This window comes from Acanthaster planci, linkage group LG05, assembly GCF_054643075.1.
Source record: "Acanthaster planci isolate LZ-2023a linkage group LG05, COTS_SCS, whole genome shotgun sequence".
Taxonomy (NCBI): domain Eukaryota; kingdom Metazoa; phylum Echinodermata; class Asteroidea; order Valvatida; family Acanthasteridae; genus Acanthaster; species Acanthaster planci.
In genome coordinates, this window is record NC_141781.1 from 1,902,679 (window position 1) to 1,924,609 (window position 21,931).

Consider the following 21,931-nt stretch of genomic DNA (forward strand, 5'->3'; position numbering starts at 1 on the left):
CAAACATTCGTCTACCCATATCACATCAACGTGGCCCCTGCCGGCCGGATGTCAGACTAATTGAGAATCTCACGTGAACAAAATGGCTGACCGGGAGCCTCCGCCTCTTTTTGACGACGACGATCAAGATGAAATCCAAATCGACGACAAACCGGTGGTACGAACTGGGCCTTTTTTGAAGTTGTTAAAGATTGATACTCAGCCTCCACGTGTGGCTACTGTTTACTGAGATATTAGTTTTGTTCATAAATATACCACGTAGGCATGGTAGGCGTAGGCCCCGAATGTCTATGAAATCTGGATTGCTTCAGTTAGGGCTTAGTTGTCCAGATTTCGGACAATCAAGCCCAGCCCCATCACATGTGGCTTGGGCCACATGCTGTGTGATGTGTAGGTACGGGCAAAGAATCAAGTTGGCCAGGGGAAAAGTTTGTAAGGGGGCAAATTGGTAAGTTGCAAGTTTGTAGGGGTTGGATCAGGCCCACTTGTGTGGCACGGACTCTCTCTCCTGCTTCAGCCACACATCCTTATAAATATGCAATTTTGTGTCAGCTTACTGAAATCTTCGGTGTACCCTTTTATCATCGTGGCCGCAATTATTTTGCACACAGAGATGATCCTTAGCCTCTCCGCTTTGTTAGCGCCATTTATTGAATGATTTTACTCACATTGTTCTGGTATTTTCCAGTCTTTTTGACTTCACCCATTCAGTCTCACAGGCTCGCTCTCACAGTCGCCATCTTTAAAATAAGATCATTGAACGTTACGTCACTTGACCCCTCATCATCTTGAAAGCTGTTCCGTGTCAAGATATATCTAATACACGGACTGAGCGATAAGATACTACATGTGCCAATGGGCTCTTCCAAAACTTTGGCAGCAGTTTAGATTCTTGACATGGAACAGCTCCTTTTTCCTTCCCACAATGCCTTTCTACCATTGTGCGAAATCACCCATGCAGTTTTTGCAATAAGGCTTATTGGGTGGGGTAGAGGGAAGGTAAGCTTACAAGTTTCCTTAGCTTTCGAAGCTTGACACCCCCCCAAAAAAAATGGCTTCAGCTTCAGGTTTCCCAGCAGACCCAAATTTTGTAGCACAACCTTAAAACTTTGATCTGCAAGTTAGAAAAAAAAATCAGAAAAAAATTAAACAAAAATCACTCATTTTGATGTCAATTTTGTGTTACAATTGTTTCATGAAAGAATGGTATGCATGTGGACCATCTTACACTGTGAATATTGGTTCTTGTTACAAGTGATTCATGGAACAGCTGTTGGAGTTCACATTTTGCCATCAGAGGAGAAATACTGAGAAACTGGAAGAGAGACTAGCTCCCTTAATGCAATCATGTGCTCTGCCTGTAGTATCTGTCAGTCACTCAGCACGGTGTATATACGCGTACTGTGAACCTGTCTTTATCTTGGTTGTATTTAGGATAAACCTGACACGAAGACAGCTCCTGCAGAAGAGGAAGACGATGATCTGTTTGCAGGTATGCTTTCTGTAATTGGATCCAAAGTTGCAGCTGGAAAAATTTTTGTCAGCTGAACACACATTTTGGAATCATTGACTTTAGCATGCAGTGTTGAATACTTAGTAAAATGTTTTCTTGCTAGCTACTCAAGATAACAGCAAAAAGTTGTAAACATTTGCTATTTGGAAACAACATTGGCTGACAACTGGAAGCCAGTGTCCCTTGATTATTGTCTTTAATCACTTCAATTTTAGGGCGCCATCTAAACTAACCCTGACTCATTGTACTGCTGGGCAACCCTGTTATTCTTCCTTCAAATATCCATTCAGCTGAAGAGTTCCTGCCTGAAATCTTTCTGGAAGACAAGATTCTGCTCTTCCAAAACTGGGCAATTCCATGGAAATGTCAACCTGATGGCCAAAAATTGGTCAGTTTAAATAATTTACTATTCGAATATTTGACTGTCAATTGGATCAAATATTTGAATATTCAGTACTCACTGGCTGATTGTTGATGAACAATGCATATATGGATTTATACAAAATCAGTTTCAATAACATGCACAATTTAACATTATTATCATTATAATAGCTTCTTACGTCTAGGAATATCTCCAGCCTTGATTTAGCAAGATTTAGAGACAACCAGTACTTCTTGTAATTTGAAATATTTTGATAAATAATTTTTGAATTTTCATAAGATTTCTGTCACTTTCCTTTTGAATTTCTATTTGAATCTGCTTGAAACAAGCCTCCACAGTGCAATTTTCCCCATATAAAACAAAAGAAAATTCTCCCTTCATTTTCATGAATTTTGCATTCAAATATTCAAATTGGAAACTAGTATTCAAATATTCGATGCTCGATTGAATATCCAGATATTTGGCACAGCCCTAATTGCCTACCATTTTGAAGCTTATTAGCTGCAGATTTTAAAAATAATATTCAATTCAATACAAATGTGTTACAAGAAACATAGTAAAAAAAACAGTTATTGGTGGTTAAGCAAATTCTGCATAAATTGCCATTTCAGTGATATTTTACCTATTAATTAAAAGAATTTCGGAAAATTTATATTGAAATTCTTGAACAAAAAGCCTTGCTTTCAATAGCATTCTAATATTGAAAAATTTTAGCCCTCAACTCAAAATCCTGCTGGTTTCAAATTTTGCTGAAATGATGTGCCAATCGATTACCGAAATATCGGAAAACTTTTTCTGTGCCATTTGAATTCTGTAGATTCAATTTCTCTTTTTGGATTCTCTGTTGTCACCAGTCATTGAAAAAATATGGAAAACAGAATTTACACACCTGTTTTTATTTTTTAAATTAACCATGGTAACAGACTGACATAAATTAACCATGGTAACAGACTGACATAAATTAACCATGGTAACAGACTGACATAAATTAACCATGGTAACAGACTGACATAAATTAACCATGGTAACAGACTGACATAAATTAACCATGGTAACAGACTGACATAAATTAACCATGGTAACAGACTGACATACAAGTCTGTGGCTGTAAATGCAAAGTATTCTGGATAAAGTGTATGGTTCAGCTGTAATCCCAGATTCATTAATATATGGTACAAGCAATCTTTAGTTGACTAGAAATTCATCCAGACACCCTTTCCACCTTCAGACAATTATGGAGGTGCTATATCAACTTTTGGGGCAAATAAGCTATATTTTTTGCACATTTTCCGCCAAAGTTGATTTGTGCATGTAATTTCCCTTCTGCAGCACAAAGTGGTGTTGGTGTTTTAAAACACCAAAAGCTCAAGAATGCCATTCACACTGCCTCAACATAATGACAGGAATTGATGAAGGATGTTGAAGGATTGAGCCAGTAGGCACACCTCCAAGTAACATTTTCAAGAAAGTTTGGAGGATTTTGGAGGATCGAGGGACAATGCAATAATTTCACCCCCGAAATTGGAGGATTTTGGAGGATTGAGGCAGGTCCATAGCAAAAAGGGCCTAGGGGGTTAGGGTTAAGGATCAGAACTTGACGAAGAGTCTTGCATGTTTTAGGTTATGGATGCATGATGCACATAAATTAAGAGACGTCAGTCTGTTACAGAGCATATTTTTGTTCCTTCTATTTTACCCAATATTGATTGAGGGAAACCATCACCATGTATATGTACAGGAAGGACTTACCTTTATAATGTCTATAATGCATACCATTGCTTCGGATGCATCTTATGTGCAGACTTCAGAGAGTTTTGCCATTTAGCACTAATCTAATAAAAGCCAGGTTGTGAAAGTGTCAGTCTGTTACCATGGCAACACATAACCTAACATGACTTCTGGAAAAGACACATTTTGAGAGAGAAACTGCAGAATGTAGAGCTACTTGTGATGGATCCCAAAAAGTCACTTTACAGAAGGGAAACATTGTGGAAACCTCTATCAAGGTGTCAGTATGTTACCCATGGAATTGCCCCTCTATCTTTTAAAACTGATAGGTTTGGAATCTCAGAGTCCCAAGTTCTTTGTGAAGTCCATTAGTATACATGACTAAAGATGTGGTTCCATTCTCCCACAACGCCTTTGCGGAAACTTACTTCAACTCTTGGTAAACATTCCTGTGCTTAAATTGTCCATGCACTCCCTCTTGGGTTTTCTTTCACACTGTGGAATGCTCATTCTCCATGGGAGTTTGGCCATATGGGGTACACGGCTTGTATATTTGTGTGCCCCTGTAAAACAAAGGACAATACATCAGTCGTGTTGTGCTCAAAGCAAGTAAACTCGCAGAAACAAAACATTTGTCCAAAATTTCACAGACTACACTCAAAAAGTGTGACTGTCTGTAAATTTATTATTGATTGAAATGTGTACCAAGTTGGGAACATTTTCAGTTGGGCCAGGAAAGAAAAATTCCTAATCCACCTTTAACCCATTTTCATTTTAGCATGAATTGCTTTAAAGCGATCCTAATTTATGCATCATCCTCCAATAATTGTAGGGGGAGGAACTGAAGTTTCACTGGATGATGACAATCTGAAGGAGGCGGAGCCTGCTGAGGCCCCTCCTCCCAAGTCCGAACCTCCCAAATCGGAGCCACCTAAGGAAGATGCGCCTGCCGAGTTGGAGACGGAGCCAACATCGCCCGTGGCAACAGCACCCGCTGTGTCGGAGACAGTCACTCCGAAGAGTGTTGCCAAATCCAGGGTCACAGTAAGTATTACTCAGTCACAATCTTAAAGGTAGTGACTTTGTTGGCAAAGGAAAGGATGGGAGAGATGCCTGAATGCGGTCACTGCCATTGTTGTCATGGTCATCACTCGCCCAAGAAATCCCCTTTGTCTGTCATTCGTCATTCAGTCTTCACCTACTGGTTGTCATGTTACTTGCGACTGGACTTGTAAAACGTCTTGTGATGGGCTTGACCCAGTCCGTTTGAGTTGATCCCAAAGACAAGCTGTCAATAGACATAAGACAAAATGATGTCGCGTTTTGCTTAGACATTCACTTTCCAACAGCAGTCAAATGATGGCAAGATCCACCTATCTCCCATGAAAAAGTGTACATAAAAACAAAGCATGGTGTCAGTTTGTCTTTTAATGTAGTCTTGTCCAGGTTATTTGGTGAAACCGTAGAGGTTGAGCACAAAGAAATTAGGAGTCATGTGCCAGATGTGAGCAGTGAGAGTTTATTTGAGTTCTGCGCCAAATTTTGGCAGATCTAAAAACTTTCGTTGGTGATATGCTATTAACCACTTCGTGCCGAGGCATTTTCCAATGTTGATGATGCTGGGCCGGCATGACTATCATTTATTCCGTTTTCAAAATCCTTCAAAAATTCATCATTTCATTTAACGGTCGTTTATAGCCGCACGAAGTAATCTTCAGGCACTATTCTAAGTTGATAGGTGACCTTCATTGACGCCCGAGTATTTCAGCCAGGCCTGCAGCCTTGTAAACAGAGCCCAGATTGTGCGGTGTTATATAACTGTCTTTTGTTCACGAACCTGGCTCAGTGCACTGCTGACTTCTTTTCAATAGGGGCCAGATTAGCGTGCAGCGGTGCTGTGTGGCTCAACGGCAGCGATGGTGGAGCGCTTTTGTCCCCGGTGGTAATCTGCTTGCTCTCAATGCCCCAAACCCTGGTATAGGGTTTCAAAACAAGGCTGGATTATCACCACTTTTGAGAGTGAAAAATTCCAGTAATGCCCAGCAGCCTGGTCTTGTGTTCGGAGTACGGTCTTTTGTTACAGGGCCCTGTTTCCTTTGTCCGAGTTCGGAGACCCCGGCCACGGATATAAAGCATACGTCTCCGATCCCGGAGTCCCCGGCAGGAAGTGGTTAATGTGTAAGACTGAAAAAATTCTTTCTTAAATGCCAGTGTTTGTTAGATGTGATCTGTGTAACGTTTTGTTAACCTGCCAAGATTTACTTTTGCTTTTTCTGGTTTCGGTGAAGGACGAGCAGGACGAGGTGAATGAGAAAAAGGAAGCAGAGGTAGAAGAAGAAGAGGAGGAAGAGACTGATACCTTTGACATGGAGATCATGATTACAGAGCCCATCAAAAAAGGTAGCCATGATGTAAAATCGTCAACATTGTAAAATCTGTGGAGAGATTTCGGTACGATGTGGTGCTAGAGATGTTGACGGTTTGCTTCAACAAGATGGGGTCAGGGTCTACATTTAACAAGCTGTGGGGTCTTGTTGGGCCACACACAATATCTGGACTGGGTGGTCTGTAGTTGTCACAGAGTAAGTATCAGAGATTTTCATCAGAATGGGTACAAAACCGTGAGGTCATTGAGAAGGCACAGGGTACACTAATGGTGCATTGATGTGTCAACCCAGTCAGTGTCATTGATAAGTGAGTACTCGTTTAGGAAGACGACAGTGATATTTAAATTCAGATAGAGTTTCAGTTGCTAAGACATCACAATGCTAAGAATTGACTTATTGAATGTATTTTTGTTGTCCAGGGGAAGGAATGAGTGCCTACATGGCGTACAAAGTGTCTACCAAGGTACATGTATGTCTACAGTTGATTAATGTAAACTTTTCATGCCGGATGAAAAGTGAAGTTCACAAAGTGAAGTTCAATAAGCTTATTGAACTTCACTTTGTCTGATCCTTCAAAATCCACCAGGAGGGTTGGAAATGAAGGTGTATAATCAGTATTTAATATTCAGGAATCTCGTTAGTTCACTGCCAAGAACCTCACCAGTTTCGAAATATGTTCCTCAGCTTTTTTTGTTCTGTCCAGCTGACAAGACTTGTTAGACTCTAATTAAAACTTCACTAATTTTCCAAATTCTCACAGATCACCAAGCCACCATGTGTAATGTTGGTTTATCTTTTCTCTGTCTTTAATTTCTCACAGTTTGACTCCCTCGTCCAGAAAAAACATTTTGATAGAGTGCCTCTGTGTTTCTCCCAACTCAGCTAAAATTTCTCTCACCCTGATTTTTCAGACAAGCAACCCAGCCTTCAAGAAACCTGAGACGACGGTGTTCCGGCGGTTCAGTGACTTTCTAGGCTTGCATCAAAAACTTGTGGACAACCATACGGTGAAGGGCTTCATTGTACCACCAGCACCGGAGAAGAGTGTAGTAGGTAGGTAGATGGTGGGGTTAGGAGTCAGGGGTGGGGCACGGGGGAAGTGGGGGTGGGGACGTCACACCCTCTTTTGGAAAGGAGAGCTTTAGAGCTGTGAACAGTTAACATAAGCGGGGTTTGCCATGTTGATCTTCATTGAATCTGTAAAATTTATCAAAGGATTTCTTCACTCATTGGCTTTTACTTCATTTCTTATTGTGGAACAACTTTCAGACCTTTCATGTCCAGACCAAATGATAACACCTTATGTTTAGCTTTGTTGCTTAAGTTTTAACCCTAACGTTCCCCATCCGATCAATTTACAACAACAGAGTTTGTAGAAATTTGATGGGTTGAGTTCTGTGAACATATGAAACTTTACTATATGAAGTGTTGGGTTATGTCGGGATGAATAGTGTACAGATGCAGTAACAGTGTTGGGTTTTGACTGAGTGGGTACGGTTGGTATTTCCCAGTAGTTGCTGCAGGATGTTTTGATGAATAATGCTGCTGGCATGTATGTGCCTATAAACAGTGGTGGTCATTTGGTCATGTCCTTATACTTAAGGAGTAGAATAAATTGCTCCAGTTGTGTTCGGTGACCTTGCTTTTTAAGAGAAGTCAAAGATAAAAGCAAAGAAATCTGAGCCCCCCCCAAAAAAAAATTTGTATAGCCCTGCAGTCGTTGGATCTTGAAGGGATGAGTTCTACATAGTGTCCCCATTCCTTATACATAGTATATGACCAAGTATCTCCACCCAGCCAAAACTCAACAATTTACCGCTTGTTGGAGTTTGTTGGGCTCATGGGCTGAGTACCGACACAGCAAGTGGACTGTTGGAATCCGGGGGGGGGGTTGAGTACATACCTCCCACCCAGCAGCCACAGGGTGTTGGAATTTGACAGGATTAGTCAACCTTCAAGAAGAAGTGCTGAGGGGGTTGGGTTAATGATGCTGATGCTTTGGAAAATACCTGATCATAACTTGAATGTGTCAGGTAATTCATCAGCATATTGTCTGATCAGGTAACTGTAACGTCACTGCACTTGTGTTCCAAACCAACTTGTAGTTCAACCTCCTGGGATAATGGGCGAGGTGAGACTGGCCGTGAATTTTATGAAAATTATGACTGGTCTGTTTACTCTGTGCTTGAAGGAATGACCAAGGTGAAGATGTCCAAAGGTCAGGAGGAGCCCAACTCCATGGACTTTGTGGAGAAGCGCCGAGCAGCCATGGAGCGATACCTCAACCGGACGGCTGCCCATCCCCAGCTCCAAAAAGACCCAAGCTTCATCGAGTTCCTGGAGAAAGATGAGGTACAGTGCGATGAAAGCTCTAGAAGTGCCTCAAGAATACGATTTCCTGTTATGGGTTACCAAATTCTAGCAGGTGCCAACGTGACTTCAGCTTACCATGCACCCTTAGCTTATTCTATATGGAGTCATTTCTTTCCAGGACAGTTAGCATATCTTGCAGATTTACGTAAAATTTAATTCTGACAGCAAAGCTTGGGAAAGGACTTAATCCTTAACCCTAACCCTACATTATACTACAAATTACTACTTTTAGTAAAATGTAGTACTGAGTGCTGTCGCTTGTAAGAGGACATGACTTTATTGTTCTCTGAAGCCATAAGATACAATAGAAAAGACAATGTACCATACAGTGCTGTGGCACTATGAATGCATGGCTTTATTGTTCTCTGTACAAGTAACAATGGAAGTAACCTAGCCAGAAGTAGTAATCTGTAGTGTTAGGTCCTTCAGGCTCAGACTATTACTTAGTATTTTGTAGTAATGTGTAGCGTAAGCCAAACAATATGCTTGGCAGTTAGGGTTAAAGGGTCCATTTTTTCAAACGTCTTATTTTGTGGAAGGGAGTCTTTGCTGTCTGAAGACGAGTATGTTTGACCCTTAACTCATCTTTCATCACAACCTTTACAGTTTTCTCTGTGTAGAGTTTCAATGGAACCTTCTTGTGGTCATCTTTTTATGATTATTCATATGTCATGCTTTCATGCTTGTCGGCCTGTGCTTAAGAACATGTCAATGGGATGGTTAACATGTTGGGCGAGTCTGTCTTTAAAAAAGAGGCATTTTGTGAGAATGGTATGTCCAGTTTTTGTAAAATTGGTGTAAAATGTTGTGTCAAAATACATCACTTGAAAAACTCCTGAAGGTTTGCGACAACATCAGAGAAAATGAAAACTTTACAGTCCTGTCAAGTAACGTGCCTCCTACAGGAGATATCCGCATCGAGTACACAGCTAGTGATGACTGGTGAGTGCGATTCATGGATTTCTTTCTCGTTTTCCCTGCCCAGCTTCCCAAGGCAACCAGTACCTCGGCCATGAGTGGGGCGGCCGTGAAGCGGGCCTTCTCTGGCATTGTGGACTCGGCTAAGAAGATGACGTCAAAGTTACACGAGTCTGATCAGGTCAGTGTTACCAAACTTGACCAAATCCCTCTGTGGGTCGCAAGAACGATTCGCTGCTGTTCCTACAAACAGACTGATTTTGTAGCTTTTCATGGGAAAAATGGTTGACAATTGGAAAAACCGTTCCAAGTAAGGAATGGCTGTTTTTGCTTTTTACAAAACGGGTAAGATTTCAGTCTAGTTTCAGTTTAAGTTGAAAGCACAAGAAACTGCTTTCTTAACTTGCATGGTGAGGGAGAAGAAGATTGTTAAACATTGTAGCCATGGAGAAAATGTCGGCCCACTGGGTGTGAGGATAGGAAGGTTTGAAGAGAAAGTATGCCACAGTGTTAAGATTATGAAATGACCCCGAAGGGAAAACATAAGGTTGCTTGTATTTGTGGTTTGTTTATTAGTGGTTTGAGGAGAAACATCAGCAGATTGACAATTTGGATTTACAGTTGAAGAAGCTTCACATCAGTGTGGAGAGCATGGTTGGACACAGGAGAGGTAAGTTGACTACTTTTCAGTCATTACCGGCACCAAGTAATGGCCGTTTTCCAATACTCAACTTCGGCTCCGTTTCAGGCTTCAGCTGTTTTTTTACAACCTGACTTTGAAGCGCAATAATTAGTCTAATAGTGCCACAAAACATCAAATATGATGCAAGAGTTCCAAAAATTACAGAAATCCAATTTTATTTAAACACCTCAGGCCCACAATCGGGGATTGGTTTTGGGGACGAAGCTTGAGATTGAGACAAACTTGAGTATTGGAAAATGGCCCTGGTCATTAGGACAACCCATGATAATTTCTGATTTGGAGGTTTTTGACAAGCATGTCGGAGGGTTTATTGTGTTTGCCAAATGAGCTGAAATAGTTCCCAAAAGATACAATCAAACGGCACCTGAAATGTACTATAATGTACAATTGTCATGACATTGTTTTTGAGACTGAGAACTGGTCTTGTGTCATCAGAGCAGTACGCTGTTAAGCATTTTTTCAAAGCAAAGATCACATTTGACCTTTAGGCCACATTTCTGGATATTACGGAGAGTGAAGTTTCATTTCATACCAAAGAGCTTGGGATCAACTGGTGTGATATTAGTACGCAAACAGTACTAAAAGTCAGTGTAACCCTTTTTTTAGTGATCAGATGCAGTACTTCACTCACACCATGAATTTACACAGGTTGGCACTTCAGCATGTGCCTTCCACACCAATTTTATTGAAATGCATAATTTTGGTTTTCACTAACTGTACAGAGCACTTGGTGCGTGCCTTCACTGCATACGTGTTTTCTCAAAGGTGATTTTTTTTCTAAGAATACCCAAGTTGAAAGGTCCGAAGGTATAATTTTCCTTAACCCCACAGGTAAATGGATGGATTAAATTCACATTAAACCCTTGAAAGCATTTGTCTCTAAAAGGTAAATTGTATATCTGCTGTTCACTTGTGTGTCAGATCATGAAAGCAAAATGATTCCTCAATTCATCAGTGTGAGCAGTGCATACGCACAGCCAGATGTCAGTTCATGAAACCATTCAAACCAACATTGTTTATTTTACAGTTTTCGCACAGTGTCTGCACCCAGTGCTTGCATTTTCAGTTTGTCAAAACGGCAATGAATAGTAAGGCCAGTCAAACTTGGCCTTTGTAAAAGTTACATTTTAATTTGGATGTCATTTAGTACATTTGTTATTATGCTTCAACGTAAATGAAAGAGGACATTTTTCAGGGGTGTGAGCATTCAGCTTTTTAGCTGATGTCAGCTTTTGTTCATATGTTGACCCTATATTTCAGGTTTTTTATACACCTGTTTCTACTAATGTATGGGAACTTTTTACATCTCAGCTTTTTGCTAGCTGTTGTTAGCTTTAATTTTAAGTGACCACTCACACCTCTGATTTTTGTTAAATGGAATGCATGTTTCTGTAGTTTCCATTGTATTCCATCTAAGAGTTTGTCGATTACTATCCAAGAAATATTTCCTTTTGGTGTCTGGAAAGATCTTGGAGGTGCTACAGCCATCTTTGCCAAGAGTGCAGCCATGTTGGGCAACTCGGAGGAGCACACCGCCCTCTCGAGGGCCCTATCACAACTTGCCGAAACTGAGGAGAAGATCGACCAGATTCACGTGGAGCAGGCCAACACGGACTTCTACGTCTTGTCGGAGTTGCTGAAAGATTACATTGGACTTATAGGTGCTGTCAGGGTAAGGCTGTGGCTGTCCAAAGTTGCTGCATTTTTTCCCCCAAGTGTAGAAACCAAAGAAACATTTCTCATCTCAGAAGCTCTTTAAAAAAAAAGCAAGGAAGATCCGTTTACAAAACTTGCCTCACATCTGATCTTTTCTGCCTCTGTTTTTCTCTGAAGTTTTTCTCCACAATCATAAATGCAAATGGAGCTTACCAAATGCTTTTTATGCCTTTGAAAAGTTTATCAACCATAGCAGAACAAGTAGGTTTTTCTAATTCTGCACTGTTATGTGCATTTTGTCCACATTGGATCACTTTTTGTGTACTTCCCCACAATAGGTAGGGACTTTCGGAGTTGTTTGGATTTGACCAAAATGATAACCATCTCACCACAGAAATCTAGATATCAAAATAACTGATCAATTTGCTTCTCTTCGACGATTTGTTCTAGGATGAATAGCTTTGAATGACAACATAACTAGAAAAAAATTCTATTAATTGCTATTGACATACAAGGCTCAAGAATTGTTCTAAGTAAACTGGAGATGGGTATATTTGGTGCATGAAAGAAATAACGTGTTGTAGAATCCTGCATGAGTATTACTGTGTAATCCATTGGAACCTAAAAAGGGCAGAAATCACTTTTACAGAGGCCTGATAGTGAAAACGTGTGGTGAAATGTTGTTCCGAGTGATGATTTTATCATCTAGCGAATGAAAGATGGCTTTGATGACTTGTTGCTATGCCAACAGGAGGCATTCCGCGAACGAGAGAAGAAATTTGGCCTGTGGCAGTCAGCGCAGGCCACGTTGGCCAAGAAGAGAGAGCAGGAGGCTAAACTGAAGGTCAGCGGCAAGCCCGACAAGCTAGCTCAATGCCAGGAAGAAATCAAAGACGTAAGAAGGGAACTTGCTTCATATTGTCATTAACTAGATTCGGTGATGTAACCAAGGATTACTCATAGGCGTCCTCAGCACTGTAGCTCACAAGCACCGAGCAATCTATAGAAAGAAGAAATGCCAGTTTCAGACGTGGAAGGAAAACCCCAGGAGAATGTTTTGTTTGAAAACTGACAGAGTCAGGTTGGGCATGAAACCCAATCCAGCACAATCCAATTTAGTATGAACTTTCCAGCCATTACAAATTGGAATACAATACAGAGATATTTAAGTGAAGGAAATAGATAATATTTAACCGCCAATAACAAAATTATGGATTAATCCTAACGATCTCCAACCAGCCAAAGTCCCAACACCAAGGTTAGTTGGCATCTGTTAGGATGAATACTGCACTGGTAAACTGGCTGTGTATCATGTGGGATTAGGCAGACCACAAATTGAGTCCAACCGTATATGTGCACAGTTTACTATATGGTGTTGGGATTTGCAAAGATGAGGAAGGTTCAAGTAAATCACTCTATGGAGTTAAGGTTAAGGTTAATTAAATATTAAATAAAGGAATATATGTGTGCTTGGCTGGTCTTAAAGGTGTGTTTAAGCCTGGCTCAGGAGAATGGATGCGACTAATGTCCGAGCCACTGTTATCAGCATTAAGTCTCACATATTTATTCCCATTTTTAGTCAGTGAGTCAAAAGAAGTCAATATATGATGGATTTCCAACGATTTTGTTCTGGAATTTTCCTTTCATTTTCCTAAACACCCCCGTCCATTTTAGAGTATATTCCTTTTGCAAGTTGTCCAATACAACCTCCTCATATATGGACTTGGTACGTGCATGGCGAGCCACGTGCACACAAACTCTTAACCAATCAGAATCGATTAAACTCTCTGGTATCCAGGTTCCAGGGCGTGATTAACGCAGCAGGCATTAGCACTTCTCAGCGGTCATTATCAAATGTTAATAAACAGTCAAGTTGCACGTTGTTGAATAGGGAGACGGTCTGAGGTATTTATGAATGTAGGTTAACAGATGGATTAATAGACAGGGAAATAACAAAAAGAGGTGTGAATTTGGAGAGTATAATCAACTTGCAACCACAGTAGGGATTGGAACCCGAGCCATAAATGTGAAAGGTGAGGAGGGAACTACCGCATCCATCATTTCTTATCTTCAAATAGAAAATGTCCAGTTCTGCAAAAAAGGAAGCCCCTTTAAAGTGTTTAATGTTCTCTGTAATCCTTTGGTTTGTTGAACTACTAACTATCTACTTCAAAATTTTATGTATCAACAGATGCCTTTTATACAGTAGTGCATAATGTTTGGTAAAACTCTAGTGCAGTTTAGCAAGGTGTCCTGCTTGCCAAGGTGGCTGTGTTGCATTTAAACACTTTAATTGATCTCTGGTTTGCTTTGATTGTCTCACAGTGGGAGGACAAAGAGGCCAAAGGTCAGAAGGACTTTGAAAAAATCTCCAAGACCATCCGCAAAGAATACGGCCGATTTGAGGTGAGTTTGTCGCATGATGACTGGATTTCAGACAGTAATCAAACATCTCCAAGACGATTTGTGTACCCTCAGTTTGCTCAAGCACAATGAACAGTGATGGATTTGGGATAATTAGGAAAGATGTCAGCAAAAATGTGACAGCAGGGTTGAAACAAAACTGTCACAGATTGATATTAGTTTTGTTGAAGGGTTTAAGCTATGCAGGGTTTTAATACAACCCCTGAAATGCACCTGTCTGTCTCCAGTAATCTTTTTATCAGTTTCTGTTGTGCTATTTTTAAGGATGGACTGGTGCTTTTTTGGATTTTTAGGCCATAATCCATATTTCTTTCAACAAGTTGTGATGTCATCCCAAGGGGAATATCACAATAGTACATTTATTTGTGCACCCAAAAAACAAAGCCTCAAAGCTGGCATTTTTCCTATTTTGCTGACCTAAATTTCCTTTTTTTTGGTGATTGTTGTTTAAGTGCATAGCAGTAAACCGATAAGTAATCCTTTCTCAGCAATATTTCATTGGGAAAGCTTGTAAACTGACTACATCTTCCCTGCTTGACATCACGCTAGTAATGGCCTTAAAAACAATGGATGATTTGAAATGTTCCCAAAAGGTGCACTTTTCAATGCACTCACGCACCCAAGAGGGAGAAGAGAGGTAGAATGTTGCACAAGAATAATGTGCCAGAAAAGTTTGTCCCTCGGACTGTTTAACCTTTTTGTGCATCCGGGTTTGAGGGCATAGTCATTATACACGAAGCCAGGGAGCCTGAAGCCGGACAAAGAGTTTTGCCTTGTAACAAAAGATCGTACTTGGAACAAAAGACTGAGCTTCTGGGAATTGCCAACATTTTTTCAGTTGTCTATAGCGAAGGAAATCCGTCCTTGTTTTGAAAGATTATACCTCTGTTTGTGGCATTCAGCGCGAGCGAATTACCACCGGGGACAAAAGCGCTTCAGTGATGAGCGATACAATACCGCTGCAAGCTAATCTGGCCCCAATTGACAAGACGCCAGCAGTACACAGGAACAAAAGAAACGTACATAACACCGCACAATCTGGGCTCTTTTTCCAAGGCTGTAGGCGTGGCTGAAATACTCCTGCATCAATAGATGTTGTCTGTCAGATCAGAGTAGCACCAGAGAGTCATTCGTGTGGGTGTAAAAGTCCAGTATTTAAATTAAGTTATGAATTTTTAAAGAATTTTGAAAACAGAAAAAAATAGAAAACTACCCGGCCCAGCAGAATCAACATGGATAAATGGGCCCAGCGCAAAACGGTTAAGTGTCTGTGGTAGCCCAGGAGTTGTTAGGCAACATCCATCATGAAACAATTATTACATTATTGGTGAGCCTCAGTTGGAATGCACCGGCAAGTTGGAAATAATACGGTTAGAATCACTGAACATCTGAAACTTTGTTGCAACTCCTTATGATCAATATCTTGCTGTCTGGGTCCACTTTTCGCTGGAACTACAACTTCAGCAGGCGACTTCTAGAAATGTGGCATAACTTTGAATGCCGTGTAAACCTTGCACCGCAAATTTCTGCCATAGCTGTGCAGTGTGCTTACCTTTGATTTTGCAAAAATGTACGTACCTGCATTATTTCTTAATACAGGTAGTAATTTCTTGGAGGACTGTAATGGCTTCTATGATGGCTGTTACTTTCCAATATCACAAGTCATCAAACAGTCATTGAATCACATCCACCTGCCATGTTGAAAAAGTTTTTGTCTTTTCTTCGTCAGAACCGGACAGAAAATCTCGCAGTTTTTTCACAACCAAACAAGTTTTTCATTACCTTCTACAACAAAATTGTACGTTTGTCGTTCAAACTTTGTTGCTCAACCGAACATGCACAGCAAGTCATATTGTTAATTTTCGCTCTGTTTGGCGCTACTTGCGCCACCTAAAATTATTGCATAAGTTACGCCATAATTTGTTGCACGAGTCACAGACTTACGCCTTACTTAAGTTTTGTGAAAGCGCTCTTAATTTGTAGTGCAACTTATGCAATAAAATGTGGTGTGAGGTTATGTCACTGTGTAAAGTTTAGTGAAATCGCTGGCTGAAGTTAAGTTTCGTGAAATTGGCTGCTGAAGCTAGCCAGTTACCAGGTTTGTTGTAACCTATCAAATCTCTAGTCAGCCCGAGCTCGGTGCAAATGTAACTCTTGGTAGAAATCTCCCAGAATCCTCCAAATCCTCCACTTTGCTGGAAACGTATCTGTATGGCACATTCCTTGTACTGAAACCTTTCAAGGGTTATCAAGCCTGATGTAAAAAAGTAGTAGGTGGACTTCAGCTCCCTCAATCCTGCACAGTCAATTGCAATCCCCTGGTGGGTTGGAAGAATCTGTGGGAGTTTTAAGGTTGATGCAATGATAGGAAAGACTCAAAGGGCCTGTTTGTTTCGCATGGATCTAGATCTGGATTAGTGAACCCAACGCTGGTTAGCGCCATCCATAATTGGTAGGTTCTGGTGCCAGTGAACCAATGCCGGATCTCTAATTGAGGTCAGGATCCATGTGGAGCAAACATTCCCTGTGATTCAGTGCCCATGTTAAGGCCTGACACTTGAAAGTGGCTCTTGTCTTGACAGATGAATCGTGTGCGAGACTTCCGCTCAGTTATTATCAAGTATTTGGAGGCATTAATGAACCACCAACAACAGGTAAGACGGTGCTTGTCTTTGAATACAGCCCATTAATGTTTTGGACTGCAAAATGACCAAATAGATGCTGTTAGGTCACACAAAGATAACTTACCAGTTCTTTTGAGTATTGTGTTTTTGGTTGAAGATCCTGGCCTATTGAAATGCAATTTGGGGCTTCTTCTCTTCCTTTTATTTTGACTGCAAACTTCGAGATCAGACCAAATCAAATGGTCATTGCTATCCCAGTCCAGGAGAAAATAGGTTTGAATTGACAAATGGTCAGCAAGGGTAATGCTCTGTGATCAATATGGATGAGGCAGGAAAATGAAAAACTGAAAAGGAAACGGTTAAACGAATGAATAAAATGAAATGTAAAAATAATAAAATGAATAGACAATGAAATGTGAATACAGGAAATAACAAGTCTTTGGATTTCCTGTAATAAACATACAGTTAGTTTCCTGCTGTGTGTGGGAAGTCGGTGCTACTTGACCTACACATAATTTTTGTATAATGCACCTGCTGCGTGGTCCGTACTGAGGAAAGATATGCAGTTTTTAAGGTACTACGGTACACTGCCACTACTAATGCACTACCATGCAATATGTACATTGCATGTTTTATTGTTTTTTCCATGATTTCCCTGGAAAACAAAGCCTCAGCGCTGTGGCCATGTTTTCACAATAAATCCACACTTCTAGACTTATCCAAGGAGATGCCTAAAATCACAGTGACAATCCAATCACCTGTGTGTGCTTGACGTGAGGTGCACATGCATCTAGCCAAGTTACACTACTCTCCTGCATGGCAGTGATGTAGTCGAGTACTTTTTGAGAACCAAGTTCTCTACCAAATATTTAACTAGTTAGGAGGGAACAAAGCTGAAGTACATCGGCATTTCACGGTACATGCATAAAGGTAAGATTACAAAGCAACAAAATGACTTCAGACCATCACTGTTTGATTAAAATTAACTTTTAAGGACAAAAGTACTTGGCCGAGTACTTTCCGAGTACTTTTCTCCTTAAAACTTAAATTTTACACAACTGGGAGTGTCTGAAGTCTAACATTTATTTTGTAATCTTACCTTTGCACATTTACCATCAAATGCCTGTGCACTCTGGCTTTATTCCCTCTTACCCAGTTCAGTATTTTGCGGAGAACGTTGGTACTCGGAAAGTAATTGACTACAACACTGCTGCATGGAGGCATTGTGTTGTCGTAATGGTTTCTAATTTTGGTGTCGGATTAGCCTACTGTGCATTGTTACGCAGTCCACAAAGTCAACTACTTGCTTCAAATACTATTCTGTTATCCTCATTTCTCAGGTCATTCAGTGTTGGGAGGGATTTCTTCCGGAGGCCAAGGCCATAGCCTAAACCCCCCCCCATAAAATTGAGCCACTGCACCAATCTGCCTGGTGTCATCGTTGCAGTCACCATCTCTTCACCTGCAGCCTAGCCGCGTCCAGAGACCACTTATCAAGGCAGTAACATTCCAGACACATCATGCAGGTGTAAGACATGCTTCAGGAGAAAATGCCCAAGTCAAGTTTATCTTTCCCAAGATCAAAAATGAGAACTAACAGTCAGTTCAAGTAGTAGAAATTCTGCAATGATGTACACGCACAGAAAACTGCTAACGTGTCTTCTGCAACTTTTCTTTTTTTTTTAATCCCAGATTCCCTGAATCTAGCCAAATTCCAATTCCCAGCACTACTGAATTCTGAGAGATTGAACACTGTTGGGTGTTAGATTGTCAAGATATGTTGGCACAGGCAAACCGAGCCCACACTTATATTGATCAATCTTCAGAACTAGTGCAACATGCATGATCTGGGATTTTGACAGATTCAAGAAAAGACCTTGGTTTTAAAAAGTCTTGGGAGTTAGGGTTATATTCTCTATTGTCTCAGTGTCCTTGTGAGTTGTCTTGTGTAACCATTGAATACACATGTGTTTGGTATTAGTTTTTTTTTTACCGTTATCATTCCCCATTTGGTCGCATGTCAGTCTTTCTTAACACCAATTTTCCATTTCGCATATACATTTATTATGTTTTTACATCTGCTCTCTCAGAGATAAATCTTCACAAATTTAATGTTTTTATATTTTTGTTCACTCCAAATTTCATTTCATGATGCAAATTCACTTTGGCTGTTTATCTCCATGTTTGTATGTTATCTAGTCAAGACTTGGTATGTAACCTAACCAAGAAAGAAAAGAATTTTTGGTTACAAGTCACGGTTAGTATACATGTTGCGGCAATTACCTAAAAATATATCATTTCAAATGCAGTTGAAATGAAAAGATTGCCGGGTGTTTTAGTGCGTAGGGTAGAGGACAGAGGATCAATAGGTGCAGCGTAGGTTGTTAGCACAAGAACGTTGGAAGGTTCCATACAGTTGCTGATCTTCAGGATGGGCATTTATTTGAAGACCTGCTTGGGAAAAAAAATCACTGTGCTTGCTTCTTGTACATTTGCTGAATTAGAATGAATAAAAAACTTTATCAGTTCATTTGCAAAATAGTATCATTAAAAATTCCTGCATTGTAGGCGTATGACTATCTCTGGGTCAGTCATAAATTTCTTTTAAATTCCATTCATGAGGATTTATTGGATTTAAAAAAAGCCTCACACCTTGGGTAAAAATGATACCATGAAAGGATGTGTAAATGATTATTTTGATGACAAAAAAGACGAGTGTGTAGCTGAGATATATATGAGTATAAGTTACCCATTAGATGTAGCGAGTTATAACAATTATGTAGCCATGGTCTGGCGCCTTTAATTTAGCATCAGCTTGTCTTGCACTGAAGATTAGAGATAAATCTGTTATTTTTTTTCAGCAATCTTTTGTAAACCAGTTTACTTAAAGCATTACATGTATTACTATTCTTTTTCTGGGCCAGCTTTAAAATTCAATTTTTCAGAGTCTTATGTCAACTTCAGGCTTGCACTGTAAAGTTTAGCTTTTTTCCCTTGCTGCATTATAGCGTTTGTTTGCCATAACGTGTGCTTTTCTTTATTGAAAGGTGTGCGAAAAAACTGATGGGCATTGTTCAAATTAAAATACTTCAGAAATTTGAACATTGGTTCATAACAGGACCTACCAATCTATTCAAGCAGAAAGTATCAGAAAAATTCATTTCCCAAACAGCTGTTAAAATTACAACATGGCAACATTTCAATTCAAACAAACATTACTAATCTTTAATAAAAGCTACACATGGCTTTGTAGACATGAAAACAGACTCCAGAGCCCTGGGGTCTCATGAACAATTTATTTACAAAACTGTGTAAACAACACCTTCATATGTCTTTTAAGGAGTCTTATAGTCTTGATTCAAGCCACCTGTGGGGCACACATTTATGTTCTGTATTGTTAGTGGAATGTAATAATAATGTTATCTTGAATCAAGACTAGAACTGTGCTTGACATATGACAAGCTTTTACTAATATTAAAGAATAAGTATACCTACTGCTCATTTCTGCCACACATGAACATAGGTTGTTGGATGGAAACATGGCCGCCGACAGCAGATGTTTCTTCTCCATAAATGCCAAAGGAAGATTTCTTGTTTTCTTGGAGTTTAATACGATGACGCTTCACAGTGCGGAAATGTTACAATGATACAATGTGAACTGTGCCTTTTAAGTTGGCTTTATTCTAATTGCATTCATATTTGAACCTACTTTGGAGCAAGTGTGAAACTGACCGTCCAAACCGCTGGTCTGTAGTAATGTCTTGGCTTGCTTCCTAACCATCTCGTTGAAGATTCTTACGACTAGAACTTTAGACCACTAACGCAAACCAAATGCAGTGAATGTGTTCGTAATGTTATTCTTCCACAAGAATGGTGGTGATGTTATGCTAATAAAACCATTTCAATACGGACAATTAAAGTTTTCCTTTTTTTTACTGGAGCTGCAAATGTTTCAAAGACCTCTTTTTCAAAGTCTGGTTTTTTTGGGGTGGGGATTTAATCCCGAGTTGTCAAACTTATCTCAAACTTGACACGGGAAAATATTCGTCATCAGTAGGTAATTTGAAGAGTGTGTTTACATAATTCCATTTACATTATACAGTGTACCCTTACATTGTATGTAAAGATATTATGTGTCAACTGTGTTAATAAAGAAAACTCTATCATAATGGAATATTTGCTAATAAACACAGAGCTGACGACGTATGCTATCTTAAAAGTGACAGTTCTGTGGTTGCATTGTTATTTGTGAGAGTGGATTGCATACATTATGTAATGATCTTTCCTTGAGCCAATCGCTTGTGTGTTGAGTGCTGTGTAAGAGACAAATGATGTGCATTCTTGTGGTTGAGGCTTGAAGCACCTGCCCTGGATTTCAGTCTACTGCCCTTACACAGGTTTGAAATAAACTCATGTTCTGAGATTCTAAAAGGTGTACGCAATTTTTGTGGTAGAGTCCATCCAAGTCCTTGCAAGGCCATCTGAAGTTGTCCAAATTGAGCCAAGCCTGAAGCTACTCAAACTGTGACAAAAGTATTTTGTTCATTGTTCAGCCTGCCATTCATGACTGAACTGTAGAGGGCCTCGTAACAGACCTGAGTATGCCACTGAAAACGTAAAATTTTCTCACCTAAAATAAAAAAAATGCAAAGTGATGACTTGCTTATGAAACTCACTGCGATCATAGCATCTGACAACAATCATGGCTGTTGACTGTCAAAAGTTCTGTTCATGACCCCCTGGTGTGACCTCTGATCACAATGTCCTCCTGGTGTGACCTCTGATCATGATTACCTCTGGACATGTCCTTTGATCATGTCGCAACCTCAGCCTTCCAGGTGTCGTGTACTCTCTGTAGGTGGTCAGCAGCTCTCTGGCTGATGTTGAGGGAAGGGTTGATGGGTAACAGGCTGGGTTCTCCCATCAGTGAAAGGCCACAGATTCCAAAGTATGCATGCAGAGCGTCTGGAACCGTCAAAACAAAAATGGGACCCCTGTTGTCTTTTTCAGACTCTTTAACCCTCAAAGAGGCAGGTTGGGGCAAAATCTGCCCCCTCAACTTTCCTCCAATGTCGTCGGAAAACATTTTTTCCTGTGCTGAGTGGTCATGAGTTTTTCTAGCAGTGTTGTATTCTTATGTAGCACCAATGGTACGAAAATTAGGCATATCTGTCTTAGGGAACACCTATTTTTCCAAGGTTGGTCAGCCAAAAAGGGTAACCT

General features: G+C 40.2%; 2 protein-coding genes across 2 annotated transcripts in view; one reads left to right on the forward strand and one right to left on the reverse strand.

The window, feature by feature from the left end:
* Positions 1-20,927, forward strand: LOC110985865 (sorting nexin-2-like). The gene is made up of 14 exons (XM_022247292.2): positions 1-157; positions 1,435-1,492; positions 4,456-4,667; positions 5,912-6,023; positions 6,430-6,473; positions 6,922-7,063; positions 8,202-8,362; positions 9,369-9,482; positions 9,878-9,971; positions 11,471-11,676; positions 12,412-12,555; positions 13,986-14,066; positions 16,667-16,738; positions 18,049-20,927. Exons 1-14 carry the CDS (start codon positions 83-85, stop codon positions 18,097-18,099), a joined length of 1,566 nt encoding a protein of 521 aa, XP_022102984.2. The 5' UTR covers positions 1-82; the 3' UTR covers positions 18,100-20,927.
* Positions 19,906-21,931, reverse strand: part of pggt1b (protein geranylgeranyltransferase type I subunit beta) — an 8,392-nt gene continuing 6,366 nt past the window's right edge. Inside the window, exon 9 of the mRNA XM_022247293.2 lies at positions 19,906-21,673. Within this exon, the coding sequence (XP_022102985.2) occupies positions 21,522-21,673 (152 nt within the window). The 3' untranslated portion in view covers positions 19,906-21,521. The remainder of the gene's footprint in view (positions 21,674-21,931) is intronic.

What these genes read in the sequence shown, in the direction of transcription:
- LOC110985865 (XM_022247292.2), top strand. Translation starts at nt 83, where the DNA reads ATGGCTGACCGGGAGCCTCCGCCTCTTTTTGACGACGACGATCAAGAT. An exon ending in AGTTACACGAGTCTGATCAG is followed by an intron (nt 9,483 to 9,877) that starts GTCAGTGTTACC and finishes TTTGTTTATTAG; the next exon opens with TGGTTTGAGGAGAAACATCA. An exon ending in CATGGTTGGACACAGGAGAG is followed by an intron (nt 9,972 to 11,470) that starts GTAAGTTGACTA and finishes GTGTCTGGAAAG; the next exon opens with ATCTTGGAGGTGCTACAGCC.